This window comes from Halyomorpha halys, unplaced genomic scaffold (assembly GCF_000696795.3).
Source record: "Halyomorpha halys isolate HHAL.00 unplaced genomic scaffold, Hhal_1.1 Scaffold2039.1, whole genome shotgun sequence".
NCBI lineage: Eukaryota > Metazoa > Arthropoda > Insecta > Hemiptera > Pentatomidae > Halyomorpha > Halyomorpha halys.
Genome location: NW_027113814.1, coordinates 64023 through 89984, shown reverse-complemented (window position 1 = coordinate 89984; position 25962 = coordinate 64023). Strand labels below are relative to the sequence as shown.

The 25962-nt window shown below is 31.9% G+C and overlaps 3 protein-coding genes across 4 annotated transcripts; all 3 read left to right on the top strand.

The window, feature by feature from the left end:
- The first annotated feature begins 5821 nt into the window (after positions 1-5821).
- Positions 5822-7241, top strand: LOC106691032 (E3 ubiquitin-protein ligase RNF12-B-like). The gene is made up of 3 exons (XM_014436677.3): positions 5822-5862; positions 6171-6852; positions 6935-7241. Exons 1-3 carry the CDS (start codon positions 5851-5853, stop codon positions 7027-7029), a joined length of 789 nt encoding a protein of 262 aa, XP_014292163.1. The 5' UTR covers positions 5822-5850; the 3' UTR covers positions 7030-7241.
- A 7244-nt stretch (positions 7242-14485) lies between these two features.
- Positions 14486-15811, top strand: LOC106691031 (uncharacterized). Of its 2 annotated transcripts, none has more exons than XM_014436676.1 (3): positions 14486-14517; positions 14716-15466; positions 15548-15811. In XM_014436676.1, the coding sequence occupies exons 1-3, from the start codon at positions 14506-14508 to the stop codon at positions 15721-15723; spliced, it is 939 nt and encodes a 312-aa protein (XP_014292162.1). In that variant the 5' UTR covers positions 14486-14505; the 3' UTR covers positions 15724-15811. The 2 variants fall into 2 exon arrangements, with proteins under 2 accessions (XP_014292162.1, XP_014292161.1); XM_014436675.1 differs by having other exon boundaries at positions 15542-15811.
- A 3602-nt stretch (positions 15812-19413) lies between these two features.
- On the top strand, positions 19414-21203 carry LOC106691029 (BCL-6 corepressor-like protein 1). Its single transcript, XM_014436673.2, has 3 exons — positions 19414-19462; positions 19916-20600; positions 20691-21203. Exons 1-3 carry the CDS (start codon positions 19445-19447, stop codon positions 20783-20785), a joined length of 798 nt encoding a protein of 265 aa, XP_014292159.1. The 5' UTR covers positions 19414-19444; the 3' UTR covers positions 20786-21203.
- Positions 21204-25962: the final 4759 nt, after the last annotated feature.

The window sequence follows — 25962 nt, the reverse complement described above, 5'->3', positions numbered from 1 at the left end:
ATCCAGGAAATTTATTGTAATTTAACATTTGTTTTTAATAATTCTGTGGTCAGATGACAGATGTTATAAGTTAACTTTACATCTGTTGAAGATTGTAAATTTTAAAAAATCCAGCATACAGCATATTCTTTTAACTCACATTCTATAATTTTCCAACGTTATTTTCCCTTAAACTTAACAAAAAAACAAACAAACATTTTGCTACCTTGGCACCATCAGAGGATAATCCGGAATGCAAAAAATCTTATATTTTATTAATTATTTATTTATTTATCACCCTACTCTGCATATTAGACAATATGGGTGTTCGCAGCAGTGGGTAGAACTCATTGCTGCATATGACAAACATTACGTAGCTGTGCACACAGCTTGCTCTTGCAACAAAATAAATCTTGTTTTTCTACTGAGGCCTTGATGGTGTAGCTTATTCTCTCCTACCCAGGGAAAAATGAGTAGAGCACAGAGCCTCCTTCCACCCATACACGAAGGTCTTGTAGTGCGAGTAGATTTCTTTCTTCATCAGCTCAGGAAGATCGCTCTCAGTCAGAACATAGAGTCCTGTTTCCCTCATTATCTCGGCTCTCAGTGCTTCATAGGTGGTGCAGGCAAGTACGACGTGTTCGGCGGTCTCAGGAACCAGCCAAATTGGGCATAGATGATCGATTGTATGCCATGTGCGGCGAGCTTAGCCCAGAGACCCCCGTGAGGAAGTGTGAGATCCTGTAGTCGGGGAGGACGCACGTCGATTCTTGGCATGAACTAACGGTAGGAAAGTACTTCCTTAGGGAAGCTCTTTTAAGCAATTCACCCACCGTCGATTCCTTTCATGCAAGGTTTCTTCTGGAAGAGGATCTTTCCATCTATTAGGGCTTTCACCAATACGCGCTTGGAGGTTCTCCGGTAAATCCGCCAGACCTTCCCTCTTTATTTTGTGTCGATAATAGTCTTCCTATAGGAGAAGATAGATAGGCACTCCTCCAGCTAATACCTGTACCGCCTCATGAGACACTGTTGACACAAAAAACCTTATCTCAAAATCATAAGACTATCGGTGAAGAGCCCGATTGGCATATCTGAAGATTTGTGGAAATCTTGTCTTTGAGACAAACTCTTCTTTCCTGACCTGGGTTAGAGGTCTTAACGCCAGAATAAGAAAAAAACAAACAAATTCTTCTTTCTAATCCCTCCCACTTGAAAAAAATATGAGTGAAATGATTGAAGTGAAAAGAAGAACCGTCTCTCTTGGAAGATCATAAACTATTAATGCCAATGAAAGTCGCCATCTTCGGCTCAACGTACCTACTCATGGACCCAACTGAACATTTAAGTCAGGGCTCCAATACATGGAATCAATTTATTTTTTATCAAAAATAAGATACTAATTGCATTAATGTAAAACGTGTTTGATGGTTCAATATAATGCTACAAGCAGAAAATGTGTGATCAATACTTGAAAGGAAGCCTAAAAGGTACTTTAAGTTTTATAATTATACATTATGCAAGTGAGAACAGAAGAAGGCATAATAAAATAAAAAAAAAAAAAGAAAAACCTGTAGGGTTGAGGACTTATGATAATACTGTTTCTACATCAATGATTTTGTAATAAATCATTTAATAGTGATGAAGTAAGATCGCAATTAATTGCCTGTTTTTCTCCGTTTTAAAGAGGTTGGGCGTGCTCTGGAACCCACAGGGTCGACTCACTACTATGACGGGTTCGAACCCTTGCCCAAAAAAGAGAAGCTCAGCGCATCATTCATTATATTATTAACATATGCTGTTTTCAACAATATAATCATCATTGAACTAATTCGCTCTCTGTAAACGGCCATTGAAGATTATGCTATAAGAGAGAGGAAAATTAACACAATAGATTTTTACGAGGTTTGGAGGTCTTGTCCAATAACAATAAAAGTGTGGGTGATGTTAAATTTACTGCATTAATATTTTGTGAAATGAAAACATTAAAAAATATTTTTTTGTAAGTATATTTTCTAATGATCTTTTTAGCACCTACGGAGTGAGCTCACCGACTATAATTGAGATTAGAATTTCAAAAAAAAAATCTTGAGGGAGTGAGAATCACAATCAAGTGAAAATAATAGTATTGCCAGTTATGCAACATAATAGTATTCCTCAAGTTCTATCCATGAATATTCATTACTTAGTTTCTGTGATCCGAAACAAAATAATTTATAGCATTTACAATTTTTAAATTGGGAAACGTTTCACGACCTAGAGAGACAAAATTCTTATATTTTACATAAATAGTCTAAGAGGTTCTTTTTAGCTTTATGTCGGTATGTATACTGGTACTGGTATTTGGTGGGGGGAACAAGTCCGGCAAGTGGGCCTAGTGGTCCTTTTTGCCAACCCCTGATGGCTACCCAGGCTGGTACTAACCAAGGTGGGAGTGTCAAGATTCGGGACCGCCGAAAAATGAATGTTTTAGTGCCCCAGGTGGGAATCGAACCTACAACATTCCAAACCGAGCGCACTAACTTGAATGTTTGTTGAATCAGCAATGGTTATGTAATTGTCAATGGTGAGTAGAAAAGAAATTTAGTTCAATTAAATAAATATATCTGAAAATATAATAAATTGTCCGACTCAAGGTAGGCAGCAGTACTTTGAACCCAAAGGGAAAGGGCTGCACATAAAGCCTTGGTCTTGGGGACACCTGGATTGTTTTTATGAGGCCAGGCATAGGGAGTTTCACAAAGTAGGATATAAGAAAATTTGAAATAAAAAGGACTGGTATGCAAGAAAAGGTAGGGTAAATAATTTCAACAAAATGGATATGTGTTCAGCATGTCGTTGGCTATTGAAAACTTATTTTAGTAGAACCAGAACTTCGCGATTGCGTCAACGACTCACTACTGTTTGGTACATCTGGCAATCTTTTTTAACCATCCTCTAATATTGCGTCGATAATACTTGCGTTGACGTGTGTTCCCGGAAGACCCTTTGATTCCAGTGGAAGCTGACATGTTTTCTTAGTTCATGTTCCAGAACATTTTCCACAATTTGGCAGACAATGGAATATATTGTGATAGGCCTCAAGGAAGACATATTATTAATATTCTCTCTACCTTTAAGTGTCAAGCTAATGTGCCCCCTTCTACTGAGGCCACCTTCAGTATCATCTCAGTAATTATTTTATTGATATGTGGTTATCATAAAATTTGATGGTGTGGATCGAAAGATATGATTGTGTTTTTAATTGTTGCAACAATAACGAACAACAGTAACTAATAATAGTTTCTATTGAAATCAAATTTGGCATCACGGCTTGGTTTTCATAATTCGTTTGCATCTGGAGATTTTTGCTCTCAAATACGATCTTTAGTGCCTCTCAATTTCAGCCAATTTGAGAGCCCTGATGTTTTGCACTACTGTTTTTTCTCTTCTTATTATAATTGTACTGATACTCTTTCCAATGGCTCCGGTCTGCTTTATTGGCTTGAAGACTTTACCAGCACCCATGTCTGCTAATTTAATTTCCTTTTTTTTTCGTTTTAAAAATCTTAACAGCAGAATGCTGGGGGCAGTTCCGATTGAAAGTCTTTAGAAACATTAGAAATACCTAAAAGTGCCGTAAAGTGCTAAAAGTGTCTAATTACTTCAATATTTAATAAATATTCTCACAAGAGTAACGACTCGTGGCAACGATCAACCTTATTTATAGTTAAACTACATTTACTACTAATTGGAAATTACATCACGATTTCTTAGATAAAATGACATAAATCACAAACATCGCAATGATACTATTAATTTACTAAGTATTTATTCCGTGAATTCAATAAATATTATCAACATTAAACACATTTAAGAAATCAGATGAAATCGATGTTCATATATTGATTGTGGTTTAGGAAAATCGTTCTAGAAGTAGGTGAATTGCCTTTAAAAAAAATCTTAATTCAGGTGTCCCGTTCATGAACATGGCGGCATTCTGTTCTATTAGTCAAGCAAGTAAACTTCAGAATCGAACATAGTCTAGAATGTTTTAGGCAATCTATAAATATGAAGGATCTTTCTCCTTTCATATGTCTATGCAATACATACAAGATACATTACTATAATAAAATATCACCCAGTCTAGTAATATTTTTAGCCATCAAACATAATTTAATAAAAATAACACAACCAGGACAGTATTACTCTGTTACAAAATGTTTCTTTAACAGCTTATTAATTCAAATTATTTTTTACTATAAATAAGTAAAGTGTTATATATATATATATATATCATGTGTATTTCACTTTATAGAAAACTTCATATTGGAAAAAATAAATTATATTCTTGGTTTTAAAAAATAAGAATAAATAACAAAATGGAGGCTGAAAATGTGAAAAGCGTAAACATTTCACTTATCTTTTACTCTCACTAATATATTTAAAGCTGCCAATCAGGCAATAACAATTAATTAAAGATTTTCTAAATTGTTATTAACGTGATAAAATTTTAGCTCTTTACTTTCCATAGTTCTAAAGATGAAATCTTTCAAAACCCCACGAATGTTTTACAAATATGAGTAAAACGAACAAAGATCTTTGAAAACCTATTTCATAGGGGATTTACTAAAACATTTATTATTTCCAAATAAGCTTTTAAGTATGAACTAATAAGATCTGAAATAAAATTAATGGTATTCCAACTAGCCAGCATCAGACATTAATTTAGCAGGAAACAAGCAACTAACCACTGAATAAACTGAAATAAAAAAATACATGATTTTACAGATTTTTAACATATCATGTATTGTATGCATGTATGTTAAGTATTGCGTGTATCTCCTGTGAGTTACGTGAGCCCACTGCTGCGAACACCCGTATTGCCTAACAGGCAGGGTAGAAGTGATACATAAATAAATAATAAATATCTTAAGTATTCCTATCGTCAAATTTTTTTACAATTTTTTTTTAAAACTAATGTTGATGTGTATGCTCAGATTCCCTTGGTTCCAATGAAAATGAATAAATAAGAATCAAAATCGTATGAGATTTCAATTTCCCGTAAAAACCCAACATCATAATTTTAGGCTCTCTCTAATTTTTATACAGAGATTAATTTAAGAAATTCTAAAGTTTAGTAAGATAGAGATGAATAAGGAGAACTTATGAAGCGCAATATTAAAACTCTGGAACAGAAGAGGCGCAATAATTGAGTTAAGGGTATTTAGATGTATAATTTATTGTCGACTTTTGTTTTTAATTATCTCTCTATTAACATAGTTTTAATACATTACAGTTTATTTTTTTAAATTGTGCATATGAACATAAATAATAAAATAATTTACTACAACAATTTTTACTTGTTAAATCACTAATTGGACTACAATGTATATCTAATGTTAAATTTTCAATAACTTAAATTAAGAAATATATAGATTAGTAAATTCTCTTTCCTTGTTTATTTTAATCAATGTTTATACATTCTAATAGCCTTTTTTTCATTAAACTATAATCATTACTAACGTCTTTAAAATATTTTAATTAATACAAAGACTTGTAAAATATACAATTTTAAATAATCATATTTTAATCAAATATTTATTGGCTTATAAAGAGCTATAATTACATAAAGGACTTGAACAGCAGGACAACTTGTTTTTTATTCGGAATGCATTTATTAGTCATATATAGAAAAAACAAACAGTTCAATATTTCAAGTCTTTTATGTAATTATTGTTCCTTTATTGGCCAATTTACATAGTTACAGAACGGGAAGGATCAAGTGGTGGGGTGGCGGTTCCTTCGAGGGAGGTATATAAAAACTGAATTTAACATCAAGTTCATCAGTCCTTCTGTCTAAGCACCTTTAGCACCGACCACAATACTAAGATGAATAAATTGGTATCTATTTTATTAGTATTTTATAATTTTATTATTTATTAAATAAAAAATCATAAATTTTTAATAAGCTGCTACAATTCATTAATACAATATTTTAAAAATATTATTTACTTTTTTGTATAGTAAAATATTTATTATTGTAGACTGTATTAATGGATGAAAAATATGGTTGAGTTTTAAATTTATTTTAAAGTTTCTGTGAAACTAAAATTGTTTTGAAACAAATATATATATATGTATATTAAAAATATGATTAAATAAGAATATCTGTATATTTTCAAATAGGATTAAATTAATTTTTTTTTCAGTACAAAACTGTCATCAGCCTATCATTAGTGATGCCAATGATAGTAGCAGAAGGGGAAAAGAAAACGCACGAAAAACGAGGTATCTTAGGAGGTCTTAATTTGGGAACAGGTCTCACTCCAGCAATATCTGGACTCAGCTTTACTTCGGGAAATAATATTGCTACAGGACTCAACTTACCAATTGAAACAAGTATTCCTTCCGGAGTTAATACCGCTTCAGGAATAAGCCTTTCTGGAATCAATTTTGCCCCTGCAACGAACCTTCCATCCGGTCTAACTTTGAATTCAGGAAGCGGTGTTTCTTCTGGTTTGAACCTCAATTCTCTGATTGGTTTGCAATCGGCCCAACCAGCGCCACCTCAGCAGCCCATCGCAGTTCCAGTAGACAGGCCGATATATGTCGCTGTTCCTCAACAAGTTCCCGTTGCAGTAGATAGGCCAGTACCCGTCGCAGTTAATAGAGACGTCCCCGTTCCTGTGGACCGTCCAGTTGCAGTTGCAGTGGATAGACCTGTAGCAGTAGCGGTTCCTCAACCTTTCGCAGTTCCAGTGTCACAGCAAGTACCTGTGCCAGTAGCGTCGCCAGTTCCGGTTCCAGTAGTCAATAATGTTGGTGTTCCAGTCCCTTATCCCGTTCCCATTGTAAAGGCTGTCCCAGTTCCTGTTGGTGGTGCGCCTATTGGTAAGAGTACTAAATAAAACTTAGGTTATAAATGTATAGTATACAGGGAAAACCTTCATTATACTTATATGTAATATTTTAGGTGGACTTGGTTCTGGAATTTCTCTTGGATCAAACATCGGCTCGGGCTACGGACCTTCTCTTCTTTCAGCAAAATTTGGTTTATATGGACGATAGTTTTACCTCGTGGTGAATATTTTCAAGAATATTGAACCATTGTTTTTATAAATATTCATGTAATGTCTTAATCTCACTCATGAATCATGCCGTATGGATGCAAATAAACAAGCTCCATTTCCATCATGATCAATGAAGACTGTTACTTTATTTGTTAATGTACTTGTTGTTATGTTTTGTAAAATAAATAAATATAAAAAAATGAATCTTATTTTTTATTGCTTAAATATCTTGTGGTTCATTTAAAAATCCTTAAAATTTACAATATCTTGGTCTACTGTTTAGAAGTAACCAATATCAGTTAATCAATTTATCCAATTAAAATAATGATTTATCTATCTTTGTGGTTTCGTAGTTTTCATCATTAATTATACTAACAATTTATTATATGGTATTTTGAAAAAAACAGATGTTAGTTACGGTCTCGATGCTATTTAACTTTTTTAATACAATTAATTAATCCGATTTTCACAGTCTAGTAAAATTTAAGTTAACCTTGAAGTAATTTCTTTCAATTTATTCTAATAGAAAACTGTTTGAAAAAGATAATGGTAAAAAGTACCACTCTATGGGGGCTTTATAGGCCTTTTTGAAAATGGCTGCCTTATATTTTTATTAGGTTTATAACTAATGCCTCTTAAAGTATTATTTCTAATTTAACTATATAAATTAATAAAAGTTAAAAAATTAAATTTCGGTTTATAAAAGTTTATGGGGTATTTAACATCTTAGATTTTAAATATGACTTGTTTTTACAAGACTATGGTGTACAGTGTTAGTGTCGAGTAGTGCACTTAAATTTGCACCTATAAACATGTATACAATAAATGTATTTCAACATTTTCTTTGTTCTTTTGATTTCTCAACATTGTATTGTGAGTTTATTATATCTATACGTCAAAAGTTTACCCATTAAAAGTTTCCCATTATGATTATTGTTTTTGAACACTCCCATCACAATTACTTTTTTTTTAAGAATATACTATATCTTTCGATAGCTTACGCGAGATTTCTGTTAGAATTCAATTCTTCACCTGGGCTTAAGCAACAGGAACGGTAAATGTTCCTTTAAAAAGTATCAATTGAAAAACTTCAAGATCGCAACACCAGAAGTTCATTCTATTGAAGAAAAAAAGAGACATTTCGCTTGTTTTTCATTCAGTGTTCATTATTTTGAAAACTTCCAACCATACAAAAACTTAATACATAAAATTGAAGCTCTATTAGAACTCCTTACGTTCAATATTTTCCTAGAAACGTTGATTTTTAAACCAGTTGATTACTGAGTGATCATATTATTTGGTGAAATATGATTTTTTTTTTTTTTTTTTTTTTATCTCATCACTAAAACGTATTGATGTTCTTACATGCTTTTGACGCTACGCAACATACATTCAAAATTAGTCATATCTCAAGAAATGTTCGATATCTCAGGAACTCTATGATGTAAGAAGCATATTAGGAGTCACTTTGAATTTCGTCTAATATATCATATAATGCTCAATTTTCCTTACTTGTAAAAATATTGATGTTCGGAAAACTATATCTCGGAAAAAATTCAACGCAAATAGTTTTATTTAACAAGGGTTCAATTAGACATTGAAATGCTTTAAAAGCGCCGTAAAATAATTTATAATGTATTTTCCCCTAAGAAAAGCAGTTTTTATGATATTTCTTAAAATAAATTCATGAAATGATGTTGTCTTGATATTAAAAAAAAATTCTGTTTGATTAAAATGAAAAATTATACATTGTTAAATTTGATTTTTTTTTCTCGTGCCAAATCGATTGGTAGTCTAGGTTCTTTTATAAGGAAACAAATACGAAAGATTTCAGCCAGAACCTTCTTAGGTCTACCAAGAACCAGTACTTCTAGGTATCAACTATTTAAAAGACCTTAAATATGCAACTTTACTATTGAAGTATACTTTGAAGTAATCAGTATAGAATAAATTACATAGAATTTGATAGTTTTATTTGGAGAAATGTACGGAAATTATAAATTCAAAAGTTGATCATCTACTTACGTTATTAGGATTTAATAGTTTTGATTGATTCGATTTTCATATCTTTAATCATTTATGAAAATTATCAATTTTATGTTGTAATAAAATTGGAAGATTCAGAACACAAAAATTTATGTTCCTAAAACAACGGGGAATGTTATAATTAAATGCTCAGTTTTTGCTCTGGTATTAATATTTTAATAGATTAGAATTTATTGGAATCAGAAATCACTTTAATTAGAATATTTTGACAATGCGTTTTTAATAATTTATTAATGCTAATATTAGTAGAAGTTAACTAGTATCTAGATACACTCATTTTGTTAAATAATTGGTCATGTTATTATTATATATGAAATTTATTAGTACTAAAAAACACAATGATTATCTTTAATTGAAATATATTTTTGCATGCATCAAGTACCCGAACAAAATGTGTGATTATATTGTATAAGCCTAAAATAAATATTTTAATGTTAATTATAATTAGTTTTATATTTTTATTCTGAGACCTGAATCAATTTTTACGTTTGGAACAATGTTTGTTAAAATTCAATACATTTTTAAGGAAACTAAAAGAAATAAAAATCTAACTTGATAAAAACAGTTGTATATCTTTGAGACAGTTCTTGTGTGTGTTTAAACCATAACTTTTAATTAAAGGTACGTGTAGAGTTTTTTCTGTAACTCAATTTGAAATAAAAGTTTCAGTCCAAATAGGTTGAACCTTTGTGAACATATACTATATTATGCACATATTGTATAACCATGTTTAAGAGATGTTTTTTTTTCACAGTAAATTTTTGTATTCAAAGTTTAAAATTAAAATATCACATATTATATCAAATATAACACATGTTAAGTTTTCTTAATTTATCCAAGTAAAAAAAATCTCCAAAAGTTCTTAACCTATTTACATGCAGTTTTTTTTTAAGTTTTCAGTGTCGTCCTGGGAAGGTGCACTTAGCTATTGAAATCAAGAATTTACTCAGCCAAAATAAAAATAAACAAGTTTCTCTACAAAATAGAAAAAAAAATCATTGTAATCGGATTATTATTAACAAAGATATACTTAACATTTTGCCTAAAAATTTTCCACATTTTGCTATCAGAATTGTACTAAAGACATAACAATTATAAATTGTACATAAATGTTTAACTTAACCAAAATTGATATGGAACTTCCAATTATGTTCATTCTATCTGCATACTAAATTCTAGCAATAGCAAAGCATTGCCTGGTCAATTTGTTTTCTATATAAAATTCCAATGAAAACGTGACAAAAAGGTTCCTATTCCAGGATTAAAATGTACAAATAATTGAAATTAATATTAACCCCCCCCCATTTTTTAAATACATTTTATATGGGCTCAATTTCAGAAGTATTTTATATAGAAATGAAAACAAAAATTTAATTAAAATGATAAGAATATTACAGTGCTCTGATATTGTGTTAGTGAAACCTTTTTCAGCTGTCAAGGGGTGGAAACCAGATGTAAGACTAATGTTTAGAACAGCTGCATTAGGCTTCCGCCACTCTTACATCACCAAGCCACTTTTTACCCCTAAGTGGATGCTAAAAAAGTTTTACTTTAAAAAAACATTTATTTCCTTGAACTCAACAAGATATTATATTAGCATAGTCACTTTTTTAATTCACGTAGGAAGTGATAGATAGACATATATTTCCGTATATCAACTTTCTCATTCCCAAGATCTATAGTTACTTTTTTTTTTAAATCTGTAGGTTAATAATATATTTTTAAATTATGTATGAATGGAAATTTCTGGGAGTACTACCCCCGCCCATAATGGACCATTCTTAGCCTTTTAAAATGACTTCGGTCAGTACAATGAAAAAAAATGTTGTTGCCTGGATATATTTATTTGTCGAAATGAATAAAGAGGGTTTCTAAATTGTCTATGAATGGAAATTTCTGGGTGTTTCGGGAATTCTCCTAATTAATATTGTTCAGGATAAACCTACTTGTCAATCCATTATTCCCAAACATTACCGACAGGAGAAGAGGAGGCAAACATCGATAGTACATTCCTTATAGGAATTTCAAAATTATTGAATCAAAATAGAAGTGTTCTTTAAAATTGGTTATCAGTAAGTTATATCGGAACGATGAGAAATATATTACAAAAATATATATTAGACATAAAGAATATGAAAACATTATACTATTTCATAGGATTATAATTTAATAAAAATTAAATGAAGTATTGTAATTTATATCCACGTAACTTAAAAAAATAAAAGGTGATATAAAAAAAGTTCCACAACCGTACAGTACGCTTTAATATCATCAACTCTACCAGTTATATTTTATTTATTGTCAAATTATTAGTACATTCTGTCATATATTTTCAGTCCTTAATAATTGAGTAATAGTATAATATTATAGTAATTAGTAATATACAATAAAATAATGATGAAATAATCATAAAGTAAAATAACAACTTGATATGTATTACTCTTTCGATTTTACAAATGTTTTCGTCGGACCATCTGCTGATTTCTTCAGATGACAAGGGACAGAAAAATGGAATCGACACCTGTTAACGCAAAGACACCTTTTCTAGTTGTATGATAGATACCAGATGTTTAAGGGTCAAAAACTATTAGCCAGGTACCAGCAGGAAAATCACAGGATGCCAATTACGGTATGTTCCCACCCCTTTTTGGAGCATATGAATGACTCTTACTTCAGGAGGTGGATCTTGAACAAGCCAATTAGGAGGCAGAGATCGTGAGGCAATAATCATTTACGATCAAGAGAAAAGGACTTGGGAGCGGGGGAGCAACAGGAGAACGAAGGCCGGGCTAAAGAGAAAGATTTGGGACTCGGAACTGCTAGAGAGGAAAGATAATGGGCTTCAACAGAGGTAGTCCTCTATAAAGAACGCGTTTGATGTTAGAATTTTTAGTTGCCACTCACAGTTCTCGTCGGGATTGTTTAAGTATTGTCTTATAAAGTTGTATTTCGATTTCTAGGGAAACCTGTGATTTTCTATTAACCAGGCTGTATAATTGTCTAAATCGTTAGTTAAGTTCTTGACTTTTAAGTCTAGTATGGAGATTCAAAGTTAGTATTCCGGGATAGTGGGAAACCAAGGTACAAGACTGTGAAAGGAAATGGTATGGAGTTAAAATGAAGTGGGTTGGAGGGTGACAGCAACATTAGAGAATTATAAAAAAGTATTTTTTATAAATTAAGGGAAAAGGAGAGCGCAAACTTGAGTTATCATGCCAAAAAACACCTTTCAACAATATGAAAATCAGTGATCATATTGATAACTTATTAATTAATTAACGGTGAACCCATCCAAAATATCCAAGTGTGCAAACTCGACTATTTTAGAATGGTACCATATAGGACGGTGCACACTAGGCATCAAACGCCTATAAAAATAATTTATCACGTGATAGTTATTTTAATTTTAGATAAATCATGTTAAAAGTTATTTAAGTTTCAAAAAATCACAACTTATCTTAAAAGAAATAACTTTCACTTCACGCAGTACTATACATTCCTTTGCCCCACATGTGCTTCTAAATTATAGTGTGCTGTGACACCCAAATTGTCTATGCTTCTATCAAATATATTATTAAATTATTAAATAAATCAAATGGTATCCTTTTTTAGTCTCAACACTCTTAATTATATTATAATACTTTATTATATTAATAGTCCAGGGACTATTAATGTAATAAAGATTATTTGAGACTGAAAAAGAATATCATTTGATTTTGTTAACGCCATAATATATAATTACCTTGAAAATAATTGTAAATAGTATTTGAGTTTTATTAGTATTTAATTTTGTTATATTTATTTTTATTATTTTAATTGGATTTAGTTATTTAAAAAGAAAAAATGTGTAATTATATTTGTGTGTTATAATGAGTAATAGAGACAGTTGCTAGGGGCTGATGATTGTTGCTAATGCGTCACCTAGCAACGGACCGACCATCTTAGTTTTTTATAGCAGTTCCGACTAATTAGTGGCCCTGGTAGCGTCTAGGCAGCCCTGTCTGCGTTTGGTTGATGTTATTTTATTAGACATTTTTTGAATGTTTTAGTCGTCATTACAGTTCGAAACCAGACCACTTCTGTATTTCGACTTTAATATGTATTCCGGCTAATTAGTGGAGGTGGTAGCGCCTAAGCAGCCCTATCTGCCCTTATAATTTAATAATTTGGACATTTTAAGTGAGTTAACCATCATTACAGTTCAGAACCAGACCACTTCTGTGTTTCGATTTTAATATGAGTTCCGGATAATTAGTGGCCATGAACGTGTGTAACCAGCCCTGTTAGATATTTGGACAATCGATGAGCCACTACACCAACTCTAGACCATTGCAGCGGTTTATTTAGCTACCAGAGCTGGGAACTACACATATCGGCAGCACTCTTCCTCTGACCTTTCGGAGTGGAGCAACCCTACATCGACTAGTATTTATTTTATCTATTTATTTGTTTGTTTATTTGTAAATTAGTTTATTTTATTTTCGTTTTCATAATTTATCGAACTATTTTATTTTTATCTGAAAGGCCTTTTTATTTTTACTTGTATATTTTGTTTATGTTAGTTTTTAAAACGTTTAAATGGGCCAAATAAATGTTTAATCCGAGCCAGTTTGTTTTTTGTTCATTTTTAAAGCCTCCCAACAAAAAGACATAGTCGATTTGAGGTGGCTTTAACAGATTTATTAAATAAATACCAGTCTCAAGAAATTGAAAATAATTATATTTAAAATATATTATAGAAGTCAATAAAGAACGAAAGACTAATTTGAAACATAAACTCACTGACATTAACATTAATTCCGACGAGTAGGGCGGTGTTTGCCGAGAGACAAGATATTCCAAATTAATTGGCTCACACTCCTGCTATGAGACGCCGTCCAAGCCGATTGCGAATTTGCTTATCTTAAACAAATTTGCCGATTAAAAATTCCAATTACAGTTAGATTTTTATCTTTTTTGTTAATAAATAAAAGAAATTAATTATTAAAGCAATAAATATTCGTCCAATAATTGCAAATAAAATTCATTAACTTACGAGTTCAAGGAAGGCCTACTAACATATTGATACACACAGAGTGTTTTATTTTAACCACACCTTAATCATCAACTGATTTTGTAAAAATCGCTCAATTATTCTTATAATTAAAAAAACCTTAAAATTAAATTCGTACTAAGTCATCTTTAATTCTACATTTCCACTTGTTAAAAATTTATATTTTTATTTGATTATTATGTACCGGTACCCTACATTAGTTAAATGGTTAATTTTTACATAATTATTTTAATTTCTGTAGCTCGTTTGACGCAATTATACAATGACTCGTTAGGGTGGCTTGGTCAAGAACTGCCCGGGCATATATAAGCCGCTCAGGCCTGTAACTGATCAGTCATTTGATCAACTCTCTCAGGGACTAGCTACCGTTTTATAATGGCTAAGTTGGTAAGTTAAAGTTGATTAAACATTTTTAATAAGGTTATTTAAAGGAAGCTTTAGACACAGTTATTAGAACTATAATTTGGAATATGATGAACTGCATGTATATTTGAATTAGATATCCGTACTTTATGTTGTTTAATTATCCGACCTTAATCATTCTCAATTGAAAAATATTATAAATTTTAATTTATGTATTTTCAGTGCATATACATCATATGTCTGTCAGCATTATGCTCATGGCTGGTTGCAGCTGAAGAAAAGAAAAAAAACGAAAAGAGAGGTATATTAGGAGGATTAAACGGACTTGGTATTGGTTATGGCGGAGGTTATGGCTTAGGTACTGGCCTAGCTTCCGGAATCGGTCTTCCAGCAGGAATCTCAGTTACATCTGGAGCTGGCCTCAATGCTGGAGTGAATCTTCCTTCTGGAATTAATCTGGGAGTTGGAAATCCTCTTAGTTCCGGAATTTCCTTACCGTCTAGTATCAACCTTTCATCCGGAAACAATCTCCCTTCAATTATCCAGCCTTCTGGAGCCAGTCTGCCTAGTGGAATTAACTTGGCATACGGAGGAAACCTTCCTTCAGTTTTGAATCTAATTCCCGGAGCAGGCCAGGTTACAGCCCCGGCTCCACAAACCATAGCTGTTCCTGTCGACCGTCTTGTACCTATTTCAGTATCACAGCCAGTTCCAGTTCCAGTTGACAGACCAGTACCTGTTACAGTTAACCGCGCTGTCGCATTTGCAGTGGATAGGCCTGTCGCAGTTGCAGTTGATAGGCCAGTTGCAGTGAATGTTCCTCAACCAGTCTCAGTACCAGTATCACAACCTGTACCAGTACCAGTGCCGTCCCCAGTTCCAGTTAATGTTATCAATAGAGTTCTCGTTCCAGTTCCACAGCCGTATACCGTTCTCAGAGCTGTACCCGTCCAAGTGGGAACTCCTCAAATTTGTAAGTCCTAATCTAATTTAATAACTATATTTTTAAAAAAATATAATTTGGATCATCACTAATAATATGGAATAGCCTCAGGTGCACTTTCTTCAGGAGTATCTCTCGGAAACGGCTTGAACCTGGGCTCCAGTTTGTACAGCAACAATGCCATAATTGGGAAACCCTACGGTGGTCTCTATGGTGGTCTCTACGGTGGCTCTTATTCTCTAGGAGCACCTCAACTTCTGGGAGCGAAAACACTCTTTGGAAGATAACCAAAACTTATTATTGTGTATTTGTTAAACGTTATTACAATTATTGTTTTTAATTTTAAGTGTAAATAAATGTTATTAATATTTTAAATCATATTCGTAAAATTCCTTCACCTTCCACTCAAATTTATTGTATTTAATATTATTTATTATACTATGATGTTTAAAAATGGGCATGTAACTAATAAGGTGCAAGTATGTTATAGCTCCGCACACGTATTAGCGGTAAAATTAAGTAGAAAAGTTCAAATTTATTATTATGAATTTCAACCATTAAGTATCTTAATGCAATTATTATTTATTTACTAAACATTGGACAAAATTTGTAAGTAGATATTATTATATTGTTCTACCTGTTCAGGAATACACAACCATCCAGATCGAAAGTAATTCCTCCCTTGACACTTAATGCTACAGCTAACAAGTGCAGCAGCACTTCTGTTAGTCTTTGAACCATACCAATATAACAATAATTACAGACTCATTAAGCTCGTTAAAAGGTTTATATTGTATAAAATTTTCCTGCATCTATTTTTACTTAAATACTTTACACAATATGGGTATGTCAGTTGCATTTATATGGTTTCTAAGCCATGTAGGAATCGCAGGGAATGAACATGCTGCAAGAAATTACCCCGCTTCCGGGACGGGGTAAAGCAATTTTAACCTCTTGGAAAGGAAGCCAAAGATAAATGGCAATCTTTGTGGAATGAAAGCCTAATGTGTAAATTAAAAATTATTGAAAAAGAAGGCCAAGCCCTAGGGTACCTCCAGTCGCAAATGCCGTCAAGAGGAAGTTGTACTGACCAGGCAGAGAGTAGGTCACACGAGGCTCACCCACTCCTATCTTATTTCAAAAGAAACGCCTCTGAACTGCAGCAATAATCTGATCATAAGCCATATTTTCCAACAATGCCTATATTTCACACCACACCTCAATAGCTTAGGATTAAACCCAGATATTTCAAAAAACCTCGGAGACGATGATATAACAATAGAATTAGTTTTTCAGTTTCTAAAATCACAACATTTACTGGCAAAAATATACATTGACAACATTGAACAAACGTACATTCCTGAACATTAGACAAACGTACAATCCAATGTTTTCTTACCTTGCCAAAAATCATTAATTAAATCATCTTTCAGTAGATTTTAAAGAAATTATGCTTTTTAAAAAGCTATATCTCGAGAATTATTGGACGCAAATAGCTCTTTTGGAGCTAATATTTCAGTAGATTTACTCTTTTTTAAATAATGTCCTCTTAGTTTTTCTAGTGTTGTTGGTAGTTTTTAGGATATATAGCTCTTCAAGGTTTTGAAACAGCCGCCATTTTTTATTCCCCCTACCTATACTTGGCAGACTCATCAGTTTTGACTAGTAATTATACATAGTTTTCATTAAAGTAATAAAAAATTGAGGTGAGACAACTGCCTTTTTTTCTTCTCGGCTCTTGTTCTATCACTATTACCTATTGCCCACAACGGGGTGGAAGATTTTAATATCTTTCAATAAATTAAGTTCGATTATAAAAAAAAAGAAAAATAAATGTGAAAGGTTTCAGAACTCTGGTATAGTATATATAATAGGTAAGAACAATTAGGTTTTACAGATTTCGAAACAGACCGATATAAATATGACAGCAATAACCAACTGTATACACATATATACAACAAGTAAATTTGCTGTAGATGACATAGTAACATGATAAAAACATGTGGAGAATCTACCCACTGATAGAACTACAATAACATTTCTAGAGAAGAAGATCTCGAGGCCATCTTCTTTTCAGACGCCTAGGAGGATTATTAGGTAATGAAGGAGAAGCCAGGTTAGAAACAAGTGGATTGATGGTTGAGAAGTTTATTATGGAAGGAACGGTATCTGGTTCTGGCCAAATCGGCAACATATGGAATATTGAGGTCCTGATGGATGACTTGATTTGTGACAAAGTAAGGAGCATTAAGGATTTTACGAAGGATTTTGGACTGTAAGAATTGGATTCTGGAATTAAAATGAAAAAAAAAAAATTTTTTTTTTACAACTTGAGTTGAAGATCGTGAAAATGATTGTATTAAATTTGTTTTGCAAATAGTATTGAAATCTTCTACACCATTGGTGCTATGGGAGTCAATCCAAGATTTAAATTTAGAACTAAATGGAGCACTTACTTTTGGCATTTTAAACTTATAAATATTACCAATAGTAAGGTAATCAAGCAACAAACTTAAAGCAGAATGTAGTGTAAATGAGACACGAAATAATCTTGAGAAATGAAGAAAACATCATGGCTATTGTTAGAAGTGACTTATTGAAGACAGAATTTGTTATATTGTTCTATTACTAATTGGATGAATATGAATTTTTTGATATCCAGATCATAACCTGGAATTTCTTCTTCATTTTTACACTTCCATTTATTATTTCGATTTTGTTCATTCAACTTAAGTAATCCAGATATGTAAATATACACACGTACCTTAAAATATGCAAAATGAAACTTTTTTAGGACTGATTTTCAACAGCAGATGGAATTTCCCGTTTTAAATTAACACTGTTTTAAAATAGGACATTTTAAATGCTATAATCTGGAAATAAGTCAATTATTTGCGTTTCATGGTTGAGAATATATGTCAAACATGAATTAATTAATAAGCATTGCTGGAATTTCTGTTATATATTATTTTCTTACTCGTTTACCATCATATATAAATATTTTAATTTAGAATCAGTTTATGATGATATCAACTCATAAAATAGGTACTTAATTAACATTAACAAAACGCTACAAATTATTATACTAAGTCTTGTATCCTAATTACTATTTTTATAAACATTCTTATTTCACCTGAGTTCATAAATGGCCGATACGTGGAAAGATAAAAGTACAAATAATTTTTACTCATTTGTGTTCTTTACTGTATGCACACTGTATCTATCTTCACAAAAAAAAATTCAAAGCAGTGGAATACTTAGATTATTGTTTTAAATAATAAAACTTTGTACCTTCCAACCAAAAGTCTAAATCTAAGGTAGACTAAGAACATTTATACAAAAGAATAAAACCAAGCTCAAGCCTACAGCTTAAAGTATTTTCATATGTTTTGCATTGTCATTAATTTTAAATTCAATTTTTTTTTTAATTTATTATAAATCACAATGTTAGTGATATCTAATGAAAAGTAAATGATCTTCTTTCTCTACGCAATTTAAATAGTACATGCAAGTAAATATGCAAAAGGTATTGGTTGTAATCTGTTTCCCTATTTATTATAATTTTTATCACTTTCGTCTTTAATATTATTATTAGATTGTAATATCTATCAATAAATAAATCTATCTATCAACTAAAAAAAATATATTATTATTACAATTTATTCTGTAATTTTGGATTTTTGTCAAATCAGCATTTATGCAATTTTAAATTTTGAACAGACAGACAAAAATTATAAACCGTAAACTTTTGGCCAGACACGTGCCAACGTTTAAGTAACTTCCGAAAATTTATGTAACACTTCCATGTCAATCTGTTGCATTTCAAATCCTTTATATAATTATTGTGTCAGTATTACATTATCTACAAGCTACAGAACGACCAAAAGGGGAGGGGTAATTCATTAATAAAACGATCAAGCCCACTCCTGAGTTATAAATACTGACCCTGGGGTTTGTTTAGCAGTCATCCAGTCCACTCGAAACCGAGAACACGTTATTATCAAGAATATGAAGATGAATAAATTGGTACTTATATATTAGTATTTGTATACTATCTGAGTTATCTGAGTACTATTCCGTCATATATATATTCATAACTATCTTTTTTTTCTCTTTTTTTATTCTGCCTTCCTTGCCATTTCTGGCATGCGGTGTATTATTCATAACTATCATCTATATTATTTTTATTTAATTATTGTATCAAAGTAGAACAGGAAAATTAGTATAACTGCAAAAATTGTCGAACTGTATTTTTATTTTATAAACTGTAGAAGTATTTGAAAACAGGCATGATTCCTTCCTGCCTAACCCCTCTCCGTCATGGGCTGCAGCAATTCAGATTATTATTATTGTAGTTTTTCCATGTTTTTTTTTTTCTTACAACTAGTTTTCAACTAGGAATTACAACTAGTTTACATTTCCAACATATTGATAAAATTAGATAAATAAAATAAAATTAAATATCTCTATATTTTTCAGTACAAAACCATCATCAGCATATCACTAGTTATGTCTGTAGTTTTAGCAACGGAAGGCGAAAAGAAAACACAACAAAAACGAGGTATCTTAGGAGGTCTTAATTTGGGAACAGGCCTCACTCCAGTAATATCTGGACTCAGCCTCACTACTGGAAATAATATTGCTACAGGACTCAACTTACCAATTGAAACAAGTATTAACTCCGGAGTGAACACAGCTACTGGAATAAACCTTTCTGGAATTAATTTTTCCCCTGTAACGAACCTTCCATCCGGTCTAACTTTGAGTTCAGGAAGCGGTGTTTCTTCTGGTTTTACCCTCAATTCTCTGATTGGTTTGCAATCGGCCCAACCAGCGCCACCTCAGCAGCCCATCGCAGTTCCAGTAGATCGCCCGATATACGTCGCTGTACCCCAACAAGTTCCCGTTGCAGTCGACAGGCCAGTACCCGTTGCAGTTAATCGAGACGTTGCCGTTCCAGTTGACCGTCCAGTTGCAGTAGCAGTAGATAGGCCAGTAGCAGTAGCAGTTCCTCAACCATTCGCAGTTCCAGTGTCACAGCAAGTACCTGTGCCAGTAGCGTCGCCAGTTCCGGTTCCAGTAGTCAATAACGTGGGTGTTCCTGCCCCGTATCCAGTTCCTATTGTGAGGTCCATCCCAGTTCCTGTTGGAGGTGCTCCTATTGGTGAGATGAAGAAATAGATATAAAGATATTAACTTATGGTACAGAATTTAAGAAGATATTAATTTCATTTTTTAATTTATAATACTTTAGGAGGACTCGGTTCTGGAATATTACTTGGTTCTAACTTGGGTTTAGCCTCTGGACCATCATTCCTTTCAACGAAATTTGGTGCCTTTGGACGTTAGTTCAACTATGATGATAAATATATAGTTATTGAGCTAAGGAAATTCCAGAGGAAAATCAGCCCAAAATCACAGCGAAAGTGTATCCGTTACTAGCAAAGAACAGGCGATAACCAAATAAACTTGTTATTAACATTTTGGAAAAGATGAAGCACCTCGTTTTTCCCTGTAGTTTTCATTATTATGTGTACATTGTTTTTAGAAATAGTATGGAATACTGAATTATAATTTAAATAATCAAATTTGTAAACAATATTATGAATTATTAATGGTTATATAAATACGGATAAATGTTGATCTCCATTCACCTCAATATAAATGAGGATTGTCTTATTATCTCTGTTGATGTTATGTTTTTTGTTGTATGTTGATTGTTATGTTTTCTTTTCTTTTAATAAAATTATGTATTTTATTTGGTAAATAGTCATATAATCCTTTTTATTTATAATCAACATCCTTACTATCATAACCTAAACACAAAAAATTTGTAAAATATGTAATAATCTTAATGCCGTGTTGCCCCAAGGCTAGGCTGGGAAAAAAGTGATGTCGGGTTTAGTTGGGGTAGGGCGGTTTTCAATCATGCTACCAGTATTCTTGTTTCTTTATAATTTATTTTGAAAACCAAAACTGAAGATATTTTTCGAAACAAATAAAAATATCTGATCTAGAAATAAAATTATAAATTATTACAACATTACATGCATTAATGTACCAATTATTACTACATTACATGCATTAATGTATTAATTATTACAACATTACATGCATTAATGTATTGATTATTATAACATTACAGATATGGGTTCTGGAGCCCTCCTGGTGTACACCCAGCCTCTAAAATTGGGTAAAAATTTGGCGGTAGAGTGTGATTCTGAGCAAATCACCTCCTTGCACAACCGTTGGTCAAGTAAAGTACTCCCTTACAAAGTACTGAACTCCTGACCCTTCATGGGTTGTAGCGGTACAGATTTTAATTTTTTACAACATCATATATGATATTATATGTCACCGAAACTGTTTTCATCCTAAAATGTAATACAGAACGCACTCTTTTTTAAAACTTACTAGAGATACTCTTCTAGAAGTCTTCAAGTGCTTTAACCAGCTGTATCTCGAACAGTTTTGTGTTCAGAGGGTAAAAAAAACGCCATATTTTTATAAAATTAAGTTTAATTTAAACAGGTATATATAAACAGTAATTTTTACTAAAAAAGAAGTTCTTTGTTTTCAAAATTAGTGAAAACTCCCAACATGAAAACATATTACTAATTTTGTGAATATTTCAAAGCTTTGACAATTCGTACTATGTATATAATATGTATATAATTGAGACTAAGGAAAAATATTTTATAGAAAATTATTAGTTAATTATAAAAGAGTAAATTGACACTTTTTCTGCAAAATTAGGCCTTTGGGGACCAAATCGACAGTTAACCCTCTGTCACCTTCAAATTTACATTAACATCAAAGACAAATATGTATATATATAATTTTTATGAGTGAAAATTCAGATTTGAATACCCAACATTTTACTTAATTTTAAAAGATTCTAAAGGTCTGGTAAGATTGAAAACATTTCCATTTTTCATCAGTCAACCATTATACACATTTTATAAATCAGAACTACTTGCTTTGGCACAAGATACCCCAGCTCTCCATCTTGTTCGCGGCAATTTCACTGTACTACTATATACCATTTTATACTATACTACTATAAAGAACTCATTATTTCCTATTCAAGCTAAATACAACATTTATATTGATAAATTATCACACTACTAACTGAAAGATTCAGCAACGGTTAAGCTACTTGCCTAACAATATTTTACACCACGCATTTTTAGACTATTCATATCGGTAAAATACAATAGAATACAAAATAAAATGAATTATAAAATATTTTTGATGTTTTAAAAAGGTTTCATCTTATATTAGATATATTTATGAAAAGTCCTTTCTGTTAACGTTTTTATTCTGTACATTTTTTTTTTTAAATATTTATTTATGGCTATTTACTGTGCATTATAATACATTTAGTAAATCTGATCTAAGTAAAATTGGAGTGTTACAGGCGTGTAGAGAAACTACCCATTGGTAGCACTCTAATGACATTTTACATTAGCTGGTCTCGTGACCATCTTCTTTTCAGGCGTCTTGGAGGATTGTCAGGAATGGAAGAGGATGCAAGATTAGAAACTAGGGGGTTTGAGTGGTTAGAGAGTTTATAATGGAAGGATATCAGGTTCGGGCTAGATCAGTTACACAGAGAACATTAAGGTCTTTATGTATGATTTTATTTGTGACAAAGTAAGAAGCATTGAGGATTTTACGAAGGATTTTGGATTGCAAGGATTGAATACGAGAGGAATTCCAAGGTTTAGTGGAGCCCCAAAGATCAACTCCATATGTCCGTACAAATTTTTAAATTAATTTTTCGAGGCTATTCCTCCATAATCAGAATCTACAATTTTACTATCTTATTAAATAAACACCTTTGTTTGAGCATGCAAGCGCGTATTTGAGTATGCGCAAACCACTAAGCGGGATAATTAATTATGGGACGCCTTGACTGGCCCCGTTCGGAAAATATTTGAAAATTAGGTTATCCACAAGTGCATTTTGAGTAACTTTTACTGTGTACTTACCTGTCAAATTAATGAGTAATCAGGCAGCAATTGATTGTCAACCGTAAGAAATTGATTCAATCATTAATCCAGTGTGTAAATAACAAAGTATATTAATTTACATCAAACTTTCTGTTGTATTCAATTAAACTATCTACCCACATAAATCTAACAATTTGGAAGCATTCCTGGGTCTGCTAGTAGGAGCTTTCATATAACCCTTACATTGCTCAAAACCATTTTTATGAACCGGCTTTTTTATGAAGATCTGACAGTCATAGAATTCGCTTTGGAGCCTAAAGCTGACGTGGAACAAAGCCGTAATGAAACCTGATTAGAACATGATTTGAGCCTGAAAGAGGTATTTACTGAAATGAATTAGGTAGGAAAGTGTTCCGCATTATAACCGGAATGACTTGGGAACATGGGTCTCAAAAGCCGTTTAAAGCTAATAGTATTCAATTTCGTTCTCTTAATTGGAGCGGATGACAAAAAAACATTTATGTGCGTGAGACACGCGCTTCCGGATTAAGAAATTACATGAAAACAGGTTTGTTTTTCCACTTTTATATGCCCGTTGATCATAAATAACCTGAACTTTTATTTTTCACTAGGGTAGTATGTACTTTTTTTTAACTGATTATAAATATCATGTTGCTTTGATTTTTTTTCAATATATAGTTTCTATAAATTTTCTATACTTACATAAAATAATAAAATGTTTCGATGCATCTAAATGCTACAATTTAAGGGCCTCTTGCTAATAATACAGATTCGATTACCATAGTATACAGTCCAATCGATTCCTGAAATATATATTACTGAACAATAATATTTAAAATGCAACTGTAAATAATAGTGATATGTGACATTTATTCAAGGGGATTGTAAATTTAAAAGCAAGAATATTTCATCAATTTTAATTTTAAAATAATATGCTATACGTTTGTTTACAAAACATTCTAATGTAGTTTACAATTTAATTCTATTGTAATTTACAAACGGATTTGAATGGTATAAACATACATTATGTGATTAATTTAGATATTCCTCGGGATAAATATTGGAGGATATTAACCAAATTAATTGTAAATTAGTGGTACCGCTGGTAGTTTTAATAAATAGAGTGGGCTGTATTTCATGAATTTTTAAATATGTGAAGAAGGGTGATATAGGGAGATAAGCCTCCCTTGATTCTTGATTGAATTATAAGGCTCATGGTTATATGGGGTTTGCTAAAAGGTTGTACAATGTGGTTTAGTATTTAATTTTGACTATGGATTGTTATGGGATTACATGAAATAATAAATGGTATTACATATAATTATAGATGCTGTAGTTTACTTCAGATGATGGTGCCTATTCTATTCTCTCTTCATTTTGCCCTGTATTTTGCTTGAGTGTAGTGTAGAACTATTCACTCATGATGAATTGTTGATCTCAGAAAAAAAAAAACAAAAAAAAAAAACGACGTGGCTCTTGAGACAGTCCACTCTTCTGTTCGTTGTAGAGGCCAAGATGGCTACCTAATGCTACCGCTTTATGTAGCTGCCACTTGGTGGCAGTATCTTTATAAATCATGAATTCATATCCATATGTGAGGGGGACATCTTCCTCAAACTTCATGGAAATATTGTTTCTAAATAAAAAATTGAGAGTAATATTCATAAATTTTTAAATTAAACAATTTAAATCTGAAATATAAAATTATAATCAACTACGAAATATCAGTATGAAAATAATTTGATTAAAAAAAAAAACCCCGACTACGTAAATAATACTATCTTGTGTTCGTTTCTGTTCTAAGAAACGGGATGTTATTGCTACGTATTAGTAGATTGTTATTGATGTCCATAACTTGGTATGGTAGTGTTTCTTTTAGATGTGGAGTGTCTTCCTCATCTAAAAGAAACTCGAGACTCTTCTCAAAACACATTAACACACTTTCTTATGTTTGCACGCGCTTAAGCAAAAGATTTCTGCACGGTGGCATTAGCAGTTACATGGGAATAAACATACTTACAAACAGCTGCAGCGTATAAGGCACAGAGTAACTTTACCACGTTTCAATATTTTTTATAAACATCATTAACAATCCACTAATATGTTTAATGAAGGTGATATACAATAAAACTCTGCCTCTTTGATGAAAAAGGAGTATTAAATAGCATAATTTCTTCTTTTTTATTTCAATGTCTTTAGTTTTTAACTTATTGATATATATTTTTTTTCAAATCCTCCTTATTTTTCATTTAAATACAATAATATATATATACAAAATACAAATTACATCTTTGTTTGCAGTATGGCATTATAAGACTAATTACAATGTTTGCTGAAGGTGGGTATACACTGGTGATATAATAACGGGGGGCTAACAGAAAATGGAGAGGGATCATTCCGGTTGGTGGTGGTAGTGGTGTGCAGAGCCCGGAGTCCTTCCCTCGGCGAGGACGTCTACCAAGGGGACAGTGCTTTGCCACCTCCCAGGTCTTGTTGAAGGGGCGATCTCTCTGAAGAGCGGGCTGGCACAGGCCTTCAGCCCATCAAAAA

Coding starts and splice junctions, on each gene's coding strand:
- LOC106691032 (XM_014436677.3), top strand. Junction 6,853..6,934: donor TGTTGGTGGTGCGCCTATTG/GTAAGAGTACTA, acceptor GTAATATTTTAG/GTGGACTTGGTTCTGGAATT.
- LOC106691031 (XM_014436675.1), top strand. Junction 15,467..15,541: donor AGTGGGAACTCCTCAAATTT/GTAAGTCCTAAT, acceptor AATATGGAATAG/CCTCAGGTGCACTTTCTTCA.
- LOC106691029 (XM_014436673.2), top strand. Junction 20,601..20,690: donor TGTTGGAGGTGCTCCTATTG/GTGAGATGAAGA, acceptor ATAATACTTTAG/GAGGACTCGGTTCTGGAATA.